Raw genomic sequence first — 16,974 nt, 5'->3', positions numbered from 1 at the left:
TACCATATGGCCTAGGAGTGTAGTAGACCATACCATCTAGGTTTGTGTAAGTGCACTCTATGGTCTTCAAACAACAATGAAATCGCCTAATGATGCATTTCTCACAACATGTCCCTGTTCTTAAGTGACGCATGACTGTAATCAGAGAAGTTGGAGGCAGAAGATCGGGGAGCATGTTTATTCCCCTCTTACCTCCTCTCCAGCCCCTTTGGCAAGCTACTTGACCTCTCTATGCCTCAGTTTCCTTATCTGTAAAGTGGGATTAACAATGTCTACCATGGGTTCCTAGGAAGATTGGATGAAATACTCTTTGTAAAGAGTTTAGCACATGCCTGGATCATAAGAAAAGCTCGTCAATTAGGAGCTGCATTATTGATGCACATCCATCACTCATTAATTTTCTCCTTCAAAAAAGACTGACAACCCATCTTTATTACTCTCTGCAAACATCCTGAGGATGTGGTCACTAAGGTAAGGGAGGGGATGGAAGTAACAATCACTGAACACCCTTTATGTGCCCCGCAATGAGCTGGACACCCAAACTGGACTATAAATGACGTCTTATGTAGTGGCATTTCTGAAAAGCAAAAAAGGCCTTGATGCTTCCGAGACTCCTCACCCCGTTCACTCCTGAATTAAAAGTCAATCCAAGAATTATACAAGCTTGATTCTCTTAAATTACACATATGCTAGAATTGACACTCTGAGCTCACAGCAGTCATTAAATATCAGTAGCGATGATGGATTTGAGAGATGGTGTTGAAAGAAAGATCATTGGAGAGGGAAGTGGCAGAAAAAGGAGTTGACACCAAGATAAAGAGAAGAAGGGAGAAGAACAGAGAGGTTGAGTGTAGAATATGAAACAAAATCCAAATTCTACCCAATATACAAAATTTTGTGAAGGCCAATCCTTAAGCTTTAAGCCATGCAAGTACACAGGTATCAGAAGGACCTGAGCACCAATAAATACTACTTTTGCTCTGTTCTCTCCACAGATTTACTGAGACAGACACCTTCATGGAAACCTTTATCCTGCGGGTCTATCTCCTGGAACCAGACTGTAACATCATCCGTATGAGTAACAATGTGCTGGAGGTGTCTGAATTCTATGGCCTGTCCAGAGCCATTGACAAGAACCTGCTCAGATTTGATTATGATAGGACAGCCAGCCTGGAATGTACAGTCAGGCTGGACCCTTTGGGAACTCTGCTGCCGGCCCATGGCCAGATGGTTCTGGTGGAGCCCCAGCCAGGAGAACATCGTGGAGATCAGCCACACAGTTTTTTCCCTGAGTCTCGTATGATACGTTTTAATACTTATCTGAATGTTACTAAACTGACAAAAATAGCTGTAAATGGTCATCTTCCACGATGACAAAGAGTTTTACTTAATATAATTTGTAGCTTGTTGAAAAATGTAGGTTAGTGGTTAAGAGTATGGACTTTGTAATCAGAAAGACATGGGTTTGAAAACTACCTATTTCCTGTGAGACTTTAGGCAAGTTCCTGAACCCAAGTAAAGGTTTCCTAACCTTTTACTTAGCCTTTGTGCAAAGGGCAAGGAGAGTGATCACTCCATAGGGATGTGTAAATGGGAGTAAATGACATGCACATGCATGGAGTGCTTCACACAGTGTCTGGCTCATAGCAAGTGCTCAGTCATTGTCAGCTGTTATTATTAATAGTAGCAATGGCAGTGGTAGTAAAAGTAGTTGGTGGATTTATTAAGTATTATTGGATTATAAACAGGTTTGAGGTAGAACTGATGAGAAGTAGCCATGGTTTAAATCAGGAAGTGTTGATGGATAACATTCCTTCTGTTATTCGTTTAATCAGTGTATTTTGGGCACCTCCTGTATGCATAATAGTGTTCTAGGCACTATGGGAAGACCGAGATATATAGGGGATATAATATGTTGAATTTGGACAGCAATTTATAGCTAAAGACATGCTTTCACATAAGTCATCTTATTTAGTCTTCCCAACCATCTGGTGAAGAAGTAGAATACCCACTTTTGTCCATGAGGGAAATGTACAAAAGACTACTCAAAAAATAGGTGGACTATGAGTATCATATACCCTACAAAAGTGAAAAATGCGGTTTGGCAGAGCCGTGAAGACTATTGGAGAGATGATTATGGTTTTCAATGAGAGAAAGCAAGTTGGTTGAGGTGGTCAAAGAATGTTTAAGGGAAGGTTTAGTAAAAAGACTAAATGGACCTGGAAAGATGCGCAGAATTCAAGTGTGTGACAAGCACAATGGGAAGAGAATTTCAATAAGTAGAATAGTCTAGTAAGCATTGCATGATGGAAACATGGAAGCAGATGCTGTAAAGGAAGACTGGAGCTAGACTACAGAAGGCCTACAGTGAGCCATGAGCCTATTTGTCAGAGATGTTCAAGCACCAGAAAATACATTTTATTGTTTTCTCTCTCAGTAACTTTTGGTGGGCAAGGGCCCGATGAGACAACTGGTCAACTGTTCTTTTCAGTAAAGGAAATGACAGGCTTTCAGAATAATGACAACCCACTCACATGATTGGAGGGTACACATGAGTATTCTTGGGGCAGCAAGAGGTTTGAATAAGTATCCAGGGGAGGGAGGATTGGTTTTTGAATTTTACAATCATTAATGTTGAAGTAACTGTCTCAATTCAATGCTGTACATTCTAGAATTGGGAACAGAACTGAGGTGTCCAGGTGGAAGCTGTACCCTGGGACTGAAGAAAATAGGAAGTCTCAAAGTGAGCTGTGAGGAGTTCCTGTTGATGGGGCTTCGATATCAACATATGGATCCCCCTTCTCCCAACATTGATTATATTGCCATCCAACTGGACCTCACAGATAGCAGGAGTAAGATCGTATACAAGGTAGGGTTTGGGATTATGTGTCTGTGTCCCCAGCTGATCCACAGCAAGAGAACCTGTTCCATGGGGGTGCTCATGTTGGCTCCCACACCAGGAGAGTTTCTGTGCAATTGTGGGTGGAACAGCCCAGTGACTCATTAGACTGTAGGCTTGTTTGTTCTGCCAGTAAATGCTTAAAACAGTAGCTTGTATATATAATATCAGTATATAATTTCCCTTCTCTGGCTCTCTTCTAGCTCTACCATCACCAAGGTAACTTAGGAAGGACTGGGGCCAGTTACTTGCTAACCTTCTTCCCCCTTTCCCTTCAATATTCTTGATCTTGTCTTTTGATCTTTTGTGACACCTTCTTTTTGATGCTTCATTTCCCCCTCTTTATTACAACCTTCTATCACCTGTTAGAGGACTCAGAGGGTCCACACACCCACTCTGCAAGGCAACTTTTATGATTATAGCAAATTAAATCATTTCTCTCTTCCAGACTTTGAAATGGAGGACTGGGTCCTCAAAGAGACAGGCCTCCAAAGACCTGCTCCATCTTCCGGTCTCTTTTATTTATTTATTTTTTATTCATTTATTTTTTTTAAGATTTTTAATTTTTTTTAATCTTTTCCTTTTTCTCCCCAAAGCCCCCCAGTACATAGTTGTATATTTTTCGTTGTGGGTCCTTCTAGTTGTGGCATGTGGGACGCCGCCTCAGCGTGGCTTGATGAGCAGTGCCATGTCCGCGTCCAGGATTCGAACCAACGAAAGACTGGGCCGCCTGCAGCGGAGCACGCGAACTTAACCACTCGGCCATGGGGCCAGCCCTCCAGTCTCTTTTTAGATTCTCCTGCCCTTTCTGCCTCTTGATCTCTTCACACTGAAATGATGGCAGAAAGTGGAATCAATTTATATGAAATCTTTAACATGTCACTCGACTGATTCCTTTACTCTATAATTTATTTGGGTAGCTGGGGTAAATATGTACCTGCTGAAACAGCTCATATTTTGTGCTGATAAAAGATGATCCAAGATCACATTTGTGGAAGGCATCCATCATTCACAATCTGACTTCTCACTAGGAGTTTTCCTACGAGCCCCAAATATTGAACAATATTACCCCCAAGGAATTGATAAGACAAGGAACGATAAGGAAATGATAAAGCAGGATCGTAGAATTTTAGAATTGAGATTTAAAAAAACTTTGAAGTACTCTGATTAAATTGATCAGGTAAGTCACTTGGGGAGCTTTTAAAGGAGAGATTGGTGTCTACCATTAATAGTTTAGACCAGGAACGGTGGGTCCAGATTGCCTGGTTTCCAGTGTCTATTTGCTGGCTATGTGTCTTTGGACTTTGTGTCTCATTCGTTTAATCTTAAAATGGGGATAACGGAACCTTCTTAGAGTAAGTGAGAGAGTTAAATGAGATAATACTTACAAAGTACTTCGTACAAAGTTTGGTGCATAGTAAGCACTGTGCATGTTGTACCACCCAGTAAAAAAAAGGCTACCCAGTAAAAAACTGATACTCAGCCTGATTTGTAAGTAACGGCTTTAGCCAAAGCCCCTTATATTGGCGGCCAGAGAAATTGCATACCTTGTCCATACATACTAAATGGCTGTTATGCTGGAGACAAGACTAACCTCTAGGTCTCCTAACTACTAGTGGATAACTTCTGTTTCTTTTGACACAAAATACCTTTCACTTTTAATGATTTCTTGTCTCCATAAAAATGTATTAGACTCATTTTTCTTCCTGACTGATTTGTCTTCTTTTTCCTCTCTATATTGTTAGGTTTTATTTGTTTATATCCTTAGATCAGTTTAATTGGGAGTTTATCCCTTTAAATGACTTTTTTGTTTTATTAATTAACCTATTCTGTAGTCAACTTGGCACGTTATAAAACAGATCCTTTTATGAATATAGAAGTAATATGCTCATGACAGAGAATATTTTAAAGAAACACAGAAAGCAAAATAAGAAGAAAACAAAACTAGCTGTATTTCTACCATTTTTACACACACACACTGTGGGAGACACACACCCCAGAGTTGGTTTTGTCTTCTGGAGTTAATTTTATGCTATATTCGAAGCTTTGACTCTTGTTCTTTTGTTATTTTTATGCTTTTGCACGGCGTCCTCATCAAGTGGCTAAATGACTGCTCACCCCTAATTTCTTCTAGATGGTAAAAGCTTTTCTTTTTTACAGTTGCCTTTTTAATCCACCTGAAATAAATTTTATTGTATTGTGAAACACAGAAGCAGTTATTTCCAAGTGGCCAAAATTTTCGACACTATTTGTTGCGTAATTTACCTATTCCCCATTGATTTTCAATGATTCTTCCATCATATAGAAAGATGATATGTATACTGTTTCAAGGCCAGCTCCTTTGTTCCTTAGATTCGCCTGCTTGTGCCTGTGCCAGTACCATAGCGCTCTAAACATAGAAGGTCTATAATACACTTTAATAGTTTACAGGCAAGTTCTTGCTCATCACTCCTCTTCAAAATTTTCTTATCCGTTCTCACCTATTCTTAGTTCCAGATAAATAATTAAATCGTTTATGTTAGTTAAAAAAAAAGCCCCTAAGTATTTTTATCAGGATTGGATTAAAACTATAAATTATTTCAGGAATAATTGAATATTAGAACATTTACCATATTGAGTCTTCTCGTCCAGAAATGAGGCATCTCATTTCCTCTAGGCAAGCGGTCTTTGACGTGTTTCTGCAAAGTTTGCAGTTTTCTTCACGTAAGTTGATCACACTTATTAAGTCCACTCTATCTAGGCAGTTCGTTTTTCTGAAATTATTGTGAATAGGCTCTTTTCCCTCCATTGTATCTTCTCATTGGTTACTGACGATAAATAGGAAAGATATTTTTTGGTATAATTTTCTTTTATCTAGCTTTTTTCTTGAATTCAATTATTCTAAAAATTTTTCCATTCTTTGGGCTTTTAAAGACCCTAATTATATATTTCACTAATGATGATAATTTTGTTCTTCCTTTTTCAGTAATTATTCCTTTTATTTTTGCTCTATTCCCCACTGCTTTGGTCAGAATAATATGAAATATAATGATGCTTATAAGAATCCTCGTCTTGTATATTTTATCAATATCAGCTGTCCACACACTGTCCTTTTTAATGCTTCTCGCCTTGCATTCATCTTTGAAATTACAGTCACTTCTGCTTTTTCCCTTAGGTGAAAACTTTGCATCGTCATATTACTTTTAATCTTTGTATGTGATTTGATTTTAAACGCCTGTCCTATAAGGCACATATAACTGGATATTTAATTTCAGAATATTCGTGTTGAACAAGGGAGTATAAGCTATATTTTTGTAATAACAGATATGTGTGGTTTTTTCTGTCATCTTGTTTTATGTTTGCTTGCTAATTAAAAAAATTTGTCTTGCAATATAGGTTATGTTTTCTTTGCCTTTTTCTCTACTTATTTGAAGGTTCTTTATCTCCTTGTGTTTTACTAGAGTTTAGTTACAAATTTAACAAAATTATTTATGTTTTTAATTTCTGAGTCAAAAATGAAATGGGGTCCCTTGGCTCCTCCCTATATATGATGAAGGTTGATCCTGTTTATCGTTTCTCCTGGCAATTGCCCACCTCCCAGGCTTTGTTGACGCAATCTGCAATTTCAGTTCCAGTGTAGGATTGTTATACCTTATTATTTCTTATATTATCTAGCTTTTATTTCAAGTAAGCTGTTTTGACATTTGTATCCATTTTGTTAACATGTTTAAAATAACATATTTATTTAGGTTTAACTCCAGGCTTAGTGGGCCTCATTGTTCAACATCTTGAGTTTTCAAATTATGAATCTTCAAATAATTTTGTCTCCTGTCATGTGAAGAAGAGATACATACTCTAAACCCTGGGATGTCTCAGCATATCGTTCATTTGTCTTCATAAACCATGCCATGGTGGGGGTGGGGGATGATTGTCTTCTCGCCTGTTTCTCTTGCACTTCTCTCTTCTTCTGAGCTTTGCTGGCTTCCAGTCTTGGGGGTGAGTGGTTTGGGGAAGTCTTGGAGAGAGAGGTCTTATTTGATCAGGCGCTGATACAATATGACTTCATGTTCTCTGAGTCTGGCAGATGTTTCAAGCTGCTTCTTTGTCTCTGGGGTAATTTCATGGTTCCTCTGGAGATCCTGCATTGCGGAGGCCTCTTACTCATAGCTCTGCCATCTTGGGAGGTTGCATTTCTAGCTGGAGTGGTCACTTGTAATTCCTCCCACAGCTCCTAGAATATGATTTCCACCTCCACCTTCTTGCTACTGGGATTCTTTGGCTTCTCACAAATGTACCCTAAAGGTCAGGGTCCAGCATGACCCCAGACCAACCCTCTGTCCTACTTAGCCCATATCTGGGAGCACTCATATATTCCTTCCTGCCACAGATGAAGACAATAGGCTGATCCCAGCACAACTATCATTATTCTTCTGCCTCTGGCCGCTTAGCTTCCTTGGGTATGAGCCCAGCATCATCCTTTTGTGTGCTCCACCTGTAAAACACACATTTTAAGGCTGGTCTCTGGGAAACTTCTCTCCTGATACCTGAGACAAGGGATGTAGCATTGCCCTGCCATTCCTTTTCATAGGAGTGTGTGGTGTTGGGGGTCAAGAAGGTGACTCAGCACAGGCCAGCACTCTTCTCTCCAGATAAATCTCTTACCTCTCTCAAGCCTCTTATATTCTTACAGTGGGCAAGAGTATTCTAGAGACTAGAACTGGTTCCAGACCATTTACTTTGTAAATTCTGCCTGTAGTATTTGTGTCACATTCACTTTGAAATCTGATATGTCTTTTATTGGAAATTCAGTTGAGACTGAGCCAGGAAGAATTCTATTTTTAGCATGCTGTTATGTACAGATTATAACTCCTAGTCCAATATCCAGTGTTCAGCAGTATTGAACTAATGTAAACTTTGATGATTAAGCTGGTTCTCTCGACAATGGAATATGTTAAATGCTACGATAGCCAGCATCTCCTGCAATGAGGGTCTTCCTGCCCGTAGCACTTGTTGAGACCTCAGGCCCCCTGAGGCAATTTCACGGTTTCTCTTGGAGCTCCTCATCACTGGAGCCTCTTCTTTGTAGCCCTTTCATTTGAGGAGGGTGCATTTCTAGCCTGAGTGGTCACTTGCAATTTCAATTACCTACTCCTCACTCGGAGACCCAGGATCTTAACTAGACAGTTCAGCAGCCATCCTTCTGTTGCATGAGTTCCAAGTTATAAAGCCATTCTCATTCATCCTGCCCTTGTCCCCTTTAAAACCACAGGACAGGAAGTGGACAGGGGAGCCACAGGAGGTTAGTGGTGTGTGCCAGACCCTGCCAAGTGCTTTACTGTGGCTGTCTCATTTAATCCTCATTTAATACATGGGGATCTAGTATTTCCATTTTATAGAAGAAGGAAAATAAGATTTAGGAGTTAAATAACTTGTCTAAAGTCACACAAATCATACGTGCTGGAGATAGAATCAAAAGCCCAGTTCCTTCTGAAGGCGAAATAGATGCCCCTTCTCAACCCTGAGTCACCAGGGAGCTTTAAAGATACCAGAGTTCTAGCCCCATCCTCAGAACAATTAAATTAGAACCTCTGGAGATGGAGCTTGGGCATCAGCATGTGTTAAAAACTCTCCAGATGATTCAAATGTGCAGCCAGGTTTCAGATCACTGCTGGCTACAGCCTTTAGGCTGTGACTTTGTGTTAAGTATCATACTATTAACCCTGTGTGTTATAGCTTCATTCCTCTTGTTTTCTCCTTCAAAGTCAGAGAGTGCGTGGTTGCCCGTCTACATTAGAGCTGGCATTCCTAATCAGATTCCAAGGGCTGCATTCATGGCCATGTTTATTCTGGAAGTGGATCAGTTCATCCTGACCTCTTTGACTACATCGGTTCTGGACTGTGAAGAGGATGAGACCCCTAAGCCCTTGCTGGTGTTCAATATTACAAAAGCCCCACCCCAGGGCTATGTGACTCACCTGTGGGATCACACCAGACCGGTCTCTTCATTTACCTGGAAAGATCTAAGCGACCTGCAGATTGCCTATCAGCCACCAAACAGCAGCCATTCTGAGAGGAGACATTATGAGGTAAGAAGAAAGAGAGACAAAGCTCGTAGCCTATTGGGTATTCACAGAGGTATTTAAGAGGCTACTCCCCTTAGCCTTCAGGCTAGTTGGTACATTCATGGCCTCCAAAGAGAATCAGTCACTGTAAATCAGGATGCAAACTCGAATGCCCAAAGGAGCCAGGCAGGTGATGGAAATGGGCAAACCCACCTGGAGACTGTGAGGAACTGAAGAAAAGAGCTAGCACCTTAGACAGCAGCTATAACTCCGCTCCAGCTGATTGCTGCCATGTGGAATACAGACACGCCCAATGTAGCTATGGCTCTCATTTGTCAAGAGGATTGAGAAATCTATAATTTTTTTGTAAAAATATTTCAAGTTTTAAATATAGAAAACATATTAAAATTTTTAGAGGCTGGCCTGGTGGTATAGTGGTTAAGGTCAGTGTGCTCCACTTCGGCAGCCTAGGTTTGTGGGTTCAGATCCAGGGTGCGGACCCAGACCACTCGTCAAACCATGCTGTGGTGGTGACCCACATACAAAATAGAGGAAGATGGGCACGAACGTCACAATTCTTTCCTTAATAAATTCTTTTATTCTTTTTTGTTTGGGAGACTATTTTACTTGGGATCCTTAATTTTAGTTAATATCATTGATTCAGGACAGGAGAGTCCATAATCTCATTGGGTGACTAATTTCACTATCAAATACTTTCCATCGGGAAAGTCCTTTTTCTATCTAATTGAAACCCCTTCCTGCCTTTCTCCCTGTTTTGTATTCAATAGGAGTGGACAATAGCTGGTTACAGACTTGCACATAATAACCCATCACAAACTTACAGACCTACCAGTAAATTGATTCAAACAGAATGGAAAATTTAAATGAGCAGATTGATACAGACGAGTTCAGGTTTAGTAAGGAAAATGAGTGTCCCTGGGGTTACCAAATTGTCCTACATCTAATTTAGGGCATTTTAGCATTTAGCCTCAAGGGCAGACAAAGACTTCAGACGATAAAAAAAAATGCTTTACCCTTTGCTTTTCTTTTCCTCACATCCTAATAGTAAGTGGCAGCTGTTTTTTTCTTCCCTGCCCTCACCTCTCATTCCTTCCATATTATGAAGTAATTTCTCGTTACGTGTCTGGTTTTACCTCAAGCTCAAAAAAAAAGGACCACAGATTTGCTGCTTCTTTTGTGTATTTTCTGGCATTGTATAGTGTGATCTTAATGTATATCCTGTCCAAATATGTGATTTTTCTTTGGTTAGAAGGTAACTCTCAATTTTCTCAGTGGAGGTTATGTGCTTTTCAGATCATGTAGGCCAGCAGCCCCAGGCCTCTACAAAACTTTGTCCGTTCAACAGCCTGGGGTGGGACTACTGAGAGCAGAGCAATGGCCAGTGCTCCTAAAGCTGGCTGACCCTTCCCTGGGCGGTAACGCCAAAGCAGTCCGTTCTTTCAGGCATGAAAATTCAAACTCATTTTATTAGGTATGACATTTATTTGAGAAGAAAGTTCCTTGGTGAGAACATAACATATAATTTCCTATGGCTAAACCTAATATTAACATTATACCCCCAAAAAGACTTCCCCCACCTCAGTAGAGTTTCATTTTTGGTCTGTTACTTTGGCCCCCTTGAATCTGTTTCTTTTGTTGTGTACTATGCTGATATGTTGCTGTGTGATCATTTCTCTTACCCTCTCAAATGGACCACACATTCTTCAAAAGTAGGCAGTGTGCCTTCCATTTCTGTATCACACCTCGTCCTTCTCTGTCAACACCTGGTGCAATGCATACATAGCACATAATAAGGTTCAAAACTTATCATACAGCCCCAATTATTAGTTATGAATTTCATGGGAGCAAACAAAATATGGGCATTTAACTATATGTCTAGTGGGATAGATGCTTCTAGAGCAGGGTCTCTTAATAGCAGCACCATTGGCATTTTGGACAGGATAATCCTTTGTTGTGGGGGCTGTCCTGTGCATGGTTGGATGTTGGTAGCATCCCTGGCCTCTATCCACTAGATGCCAGTAGCACCCCTCTGCACACATGTGAGACCAAAATGTCTCCAGACATTCCCAAAGGTCCTCTGGGGGGACAAAATCACTCCCAGTTGAGAACTACTATTCTAGACCCTATCCTTTGAGAGAGGCTCAAGTGGTCTGATGGTGGACTGACATAGGCTCCTGAGCAAATGCTTCTCCAGCCTATTTGCTTATTTCAGGATAAGAAATTCTTTTATGGAGAATAAAATTTAAAAATACTAATAAACTAAGGAACAAGATGTAGAGCCTGAAAAAGTGACATCAGGTTGTCAAAAATTAGATCAGGCAGCAACAGAAACCTGAATCCATTTCGCCTTCATCTGTGGTGCGTATCCCAGAAACAGTGGTATTTTAGACTATAAATTGTCAACGTGTGGTTCATATGCAACTGTTTGTTTGCAGGTGGAGTTGGAGGTGTATGACTTCTTCTTTGAAAGGAGTGCACCTATTGCAGTCCACATCTCCATCAGAACAGCAGACACAAACGCCCCGCGAGTGTCCTGGAACACAGGTGAAACTCAGTATGGGACATCAAGCAAAGCAGCCCTGAGGGCAAGACAAGAGAGTATATGGGTCAGGAAAGAAAGGTTGTCTCATTCCCATTTCACACATGAGGCAACTGATACCCAGGCATGTTAAGGGGATCAGATAGTTGGTTTTTTGTTTTGTTTTGTTTTTCCTGCTGACAGGGTGAGAAATTTAAATCCAGGATTCCTGTGTCCTGAAGCCAAGTTCTTTCCTCTGCGGGAGTTAAGCCCAAAGGATGCCTTTCAACTAGTGAGGAAAAAGGGGACTTTTTGTGATATTGAGCTGTACTTGGACTGAGAGAAAAGGTCTCCAACTCAAATTATCAGAGGGGTCGGTTGAAGAAAGGTGGAGAGTGTAATCCATTGTCTTATTTTTAAATCAGGTTGCATGGAAACCACAGTACATAAACAAGAGCTTAAACTGCTTTATTTGTTTTAAAAGAAGGCTTTACTCTGCCTCTCATTTCTGAGTGGACTTATAATGCAATGTAAATATTCAGATCAGATGTAAATGTGGAAAGTAAATGAAGATTCTTTTCTTTTCCCACTAATCCCATCAATAGCGTTCAAAACATACTTATAAGCAGTGGTGGTAAGTTCTGTTAAGGGGAAAATATCTGTGTCAGATTTAAAACCTCAAGTGGCAGCTTAAATGAGTTGCCTCGTGTGTGTGTGTGTGTGTTTGCACGTGGGTACATTCATGCACATGTATGTGTTTGTGTGTATGTGAGTTTCAGCAGCGGCGGAGAACATTGGTTAAGCAGCCCTGATTTATTATTCTGGTGCTATGTCCCCCTCGACCACTGTTTGAAGGATAATGAGAGAAAAGAAGGAATTGGTAACATAAGTTTGGTAATAATCACTTATTAGGTAGGTTATTGCTTAAGCATAGAGACTTAGTAGTCTGTGTGTATAGATGCAATCTGTGAAACCCAGGCTTGTGAAGAGGGTTCCAAATCTGGTTTTGGCTACTTTGGACATCAGAATCCTTTTTTTTTCTTCTCCCCAAAGCCACCCAGTACATAGTTGTATATTCTGATTATAGATCCTTCTAGTTCTGCTATGTGGGATGTTGCCTCAGCATGACCTGATGAATAGTGTTAGGTCCAAGCTCAGGATCCAAACTGGCAAAACCCCGGGCAGCTGAAGTGGAGTATGTGAATTTAACCACTTGGCCGTGGGGCAGGCCCCCAGAATCCTTTTAAAGTGAATTTTTCCTTATTATGAACTTAATATAAGTTCATGGTTGAAAACTTGCAAAGCACAATAAATAAAATAAATAGTAATGAATAAATGAATGAAATAGTAATGAATGAATAAAATCATTCATTACTCCACCATGAAGACATAACCACTGTTAAAAATTTGCTATATAAATTTCTAGTCTTCTTGCTTGCTCTTCTGTATCCCATGATGCCTTGTCCTGTGCTGTGCTGTGCACTCTTGGCTTCAAAACCCTTACTACCAGTCACAGAGATTCTTTTTTTTTGCTGGGAATGAGTCGCCCTGGGCTAACGTCTGTTGCTAGTCTTCCTCTTTTTTTTTTCTCCCCAAAGATGTAATATATGGTTGTATATACTAGTTGTAAGTCCTTCTAGTTCTTCTGTGTGAGCCACCACCACAGCATGGCTACTGATTGACAGGTGGTGTGGTTCTGCGACTGGGAAACGAACCTGGGCCACCTAAGTGGGAGTGCCAAACTTTAACCTCTAGACCATCAGGGCTGGCTCATACAGAGATTCTTTATATGTGCTTGTTCCTCCTCCCACCCTCCCTGCTCCCCGCTTCCTTTCCTTCCTTCCTTCCTTTTTTTTTTTTTTAATATACTGCATACCTTGGTCCAGGCGCCCTAACAAATAGCCTCTGAGGTAGATCATAAGCATAACCCTAAACTGAAAGCAAGAGGAAGAGGAAGAGGGAAGTGAGAGAGGCAGAGAGGGAAGCAAATAAAAAGGTGGTGTGACTGAGCTGGTGTCACCACCAGCTTTATTTTACAAGAAAGTAAAGCTAAGTGCTTAATAGTGCTGCTGTCTCTGGGAGGAGAACGAAACACTGTGTGTAGGAAGAGTCAAAGGTGAAGTGGGGAAAGAGTGAATGATCTATCTGTTTGCTCATTCCCATCTCCTGTCTCACCTTGGGCAGTTTGCCTCACTGGATATTAATTCCCCACACATCCAGGTTGTGTTACCTAGCCCCTCTTAGCAGCCACATCACAGGCTCCCTGGGTCCCATGGTGTAGGACCTGGCCACAGTCACAAAATCACACAGTCATGCCAAAACGTCGCCCTCGCTCATGAAGGCAGTTGAAGCAAGCAGCCACGTTAGAAGATGAGGCTATGGTGGCAGCCAGGGCTTTACAATTGTGATGACTGAAGAGAACCCTTGGGCTGCTGCAGCTAGAAAGCAGGCAAATGGTCACGGCCAGGGAGGCAGAGGAGTTGGGTGGATTTGAGGAGGAGCGTTAACCAGGTCCACCAGTACACTGTCTTCAAATTTTATCAACTTGTTTTTTTAAAAAGCTCTGCTCCCTTTCAAGATTCTCTGCAATCTGTTGGCTCCCAGGTCTACTGGGTAATGGGAATGGTTGATGAAGCTGCAGCTCCCTGTTTCTAACTGGAGTGTTCAGTCCAGAATCTGTATTCCTTTTGCTTTGAGCAACTCTCTCTTCTCAGATTTCCTTCAGTGTGCTAGGTTCAAGGAGAAGGCTTTATTTTAAGTTACTATGGCTTTAGTTACAAAAGTCCCTTCTTTATTAGAGTCTAGGCTAAAATACAGCCCTCGTTGCAAAGTGTCAGACACTTCATGTCTAACGCCGTCAAACACTTCCCTGGCACAGTAGCTCCTTATTTGCATACTTAGCCACTTTACATTCTCTGTCCTGTGGGCTACTTATGCTTTCATCAATTACACATAGAAGTACCTCTGACTCTTTTGCCCGCTTAAAATATCTGAATGCAGCCTTTGGATAACTCCTTGTGGGTGTTTTTGAACTGGAGATCACTGTGAACATAACATCTGTACTTTAGTATTTATTTTCTGGCACCATCATGCCTCTAAAAGATGTACCATAAGGAACCAGTTGTCAGATTTGAGTTCATAGTACAAGCAAAAATATTACTGAAAATAAAAACTAAATTCCAGTTTCTTGAAAAGCTTTTGAAGATATAATTTTCAGCCAGTTTTGTGAGTGAAAATTCATCAAACTTGTCTTAAAGTAGGCAAGTTGGCATGTCATAGATCTTTCCAGGATGCTTTTCTGTTTTCTCTTGTAGGTCTGAATCTCCTGGAGGGCCAGTCTCGGGCCATCACTTGGGAACAGTTTCAGATTGTTGACAATGATGACATTCGTGCTGTCCGTCTAGTCACTGTGGACGGACTGCAGCATGGACGTCTTACACTAAGAGGTGAATGATCAACCTTTGTAACCTAGAGAGGAACCCAAGAAGTATTTTCTCCAAAGGCAAATCGTATTTCACAGGATATGCATAGCATTTCTTGGGCCCCGTTTCTAAATGCATTGCCATATCCTCAAATTCTAGAGATCTTGAAACCACTGGCTTTTGTGTTAGGTGCTCACATCAATGGATGACCATTTAAGAATGGTACCTTGTGCTTGGCTCATTATTCAGAGATCAGATGCCATGTAGGGCTCCTTCTAAATATTCGTCTTAATGGATTATCTTATTCCAGTTGGAAGACAAAATATTTCCCTCTCATTTCTCTATTTCTGAGAAATGTATTAAAAAACAGAAAAATGTGTTTTTTAATACTTTAGTAATAATTATGTTATGTTATTAGTAGCAGTTACCATAGTTTAAAAGAAATGAATTTATACTTATAAGGATGGTAGTTAACAAGGTAATGTCCCTGATAAAAATAATATTCATAGTTTATGTTAATATAGTCCTTTCCTTGTAATGAGCTCAGAGGCTTTAATTCTCTTAGTTTGCCTAACAATAAAGCAGAAAGAGAGCTCTTATTTATCATCACTTGTGACTGGGGAATTCTCAAATTAAAAAAAAATGGTAAATTTGTGATAAATTTGCTTACCTAATCCAAGGACAGTGGGACGTTAGCTTAAGCCTGGGTTTATCAGTTAGGGTGGGTGTTCAGCTGCATGTAAGGGAAACCCAACTACAGTGGCTTAAAAAATTCATTGTTTTCCTCATGTGACCAGTTGCCTAGAGGTAGACATTCTATATCCATGATGCCAACAGCTCTTTTCTGCTCTGCCAGTGGTCCCAAGACGGCGCCTACACCTCCAGGCTTTGAATCTGCATTCAAAGAAGTAAGGAGAAGGGATAATGAAAAAAATTATGCTACCTGAGTTACTCTCTGTAACAACTTTTCCCAGGAGTCTGATATAACAACTTCACTTATATCTCCTACCAACTCACATACTACCCCAAGGTGCAATAGAGTCTGGGGACCTGATTTTTTAAAATGATCACATTGCCATTCCAAATAGAACTAAGTTTCTGTTATTGAGGAAGAAGCAGAAAGTGGTGACTGCAAGTAACTTGTAATGTCCATTATACTAGTGTTTAATCATTATTCCAGTGAGGTATTTAATACAACTATATGATGTGGGGAGAGTAATGGGACACCTTCCATCAAGAATTGTAATAGTTTATGCAGAGTGAAGCTGTGTTTATTAATATTGTAGGAATGAAGTGGAGAGTTATAGCCCATAAGGCAATGATGTTCTGGGCTCAGAGGAGGTAGAAAAATAGTACAAACATTTGTTAAGGATTTACTTTGTGTTAGATATGGTGCAAAGCCTTCTACATACTTTATCTTATATCAACCTCATGAAGTGAGAGACTGTGATTATTCCCATTTTTCAAATGTGGAACCTCAGACTTAGAGAAGTTGGCTTGTCTAAGCTTTAGAAAGTGGTAGAGCTGGAATTTGAACGCCGGTCATTTGGTACCAGGGCTCTAGCTCTTTGCCTATAAGCTAGTGAGTCTCAATCTTCAGCATGCTTTAGAATCTTCTGGAGGGCTTGATAAAACACAGATTGCTGGGCCCTGCCTCCAGAATTTCTGATTCAGTAGTCTGGAATAGGGCTCAAGAACTTGTATTTCTAATGACTTCTCCAATGGTGCTGATGCTGCTGGTTCAAGACTGCTCCTCTAAGTAGTGCTGCCATGTAGGATAAAAACAATGAGTTGAGAATAATTAACATTATTGTAGACGTACTGTTATCTAAGTTCTCTCATCCTTACTAGAGAATTTGAGGTAGGTAGTATTATTCCTGTGTTATAAATGAATCTCAAATAAGTTAAATATCTTGCCCAAGTCCACAAAGCTAGTAAGTATTACAGCCAGTATTCAGAACCAGATCTGTGGAGTTTCAGAGCCCACCAAACAATCTATTATTCTTCCAGGCAAAGGAAGCATCTAGCTGCACCACTTTCCTTAACGCCCTCTCCTCTAGGGCTGCTTTTGCT

The 16,974-nt window shown here is 40.5% G+C and overlaps 1 protein-coding gene across 3 annotated transcripts in view; it reads left to right on the top strand.

Annotated features, from left to right (window-relative positions):
- Positions 1–16,974, top strand: part of FREM1 (FRAS1 related extracellular matrix 1) — a 145,797-nt gene that overhangs the window by 31,928 nt on the left and 96,895 nt on the right. For all 3 annotated transcript variants that reach the window (XM_046664862.1, XM_046664860.1, XM_046664861.1), the window contains exons 4-8: positions 996–1,297; positions 2,673–2,869; positions 8,641–8,964; positions 11,397–11,505; positions 14,794–14,925. In XM_046664862.1, the coding sequence (XP_046520818.1) occupies positions 996–1,297; positions 2,673–2,869; positions 8,641–8,964; positions 11,397–11,505; positions 14,794–14,925 (1,064 nt within the window). The remainder of the gene's footprint in view (positions 1–995; positions 1,298–2,672; positions 2,870–8,640; positions 8,965–11,396; positions 11,506–14,793; positions 14,926–16,974) is intronic.

The sequence above is a fragment of the Equus quagga genome, chromosome 6 (assembly GCF_021613505.1).
Source record: "Equus quagga isolate Etosha38 chromosome 6, UCLA_HA_Equagga_1.0, whole genome shotgun sequence".
NCBI classification, from domain to species: Eukaryota; Metazoa; Chordata; class Mammalia; order Perissodactyla; family Equidae; genus Equus; species Equus quagga.
The sequence above is the reverse complement of the archived record's forward strand: the minus strand, read 5'-3'. Positions and strand labels throughout refer to the sequence as shown.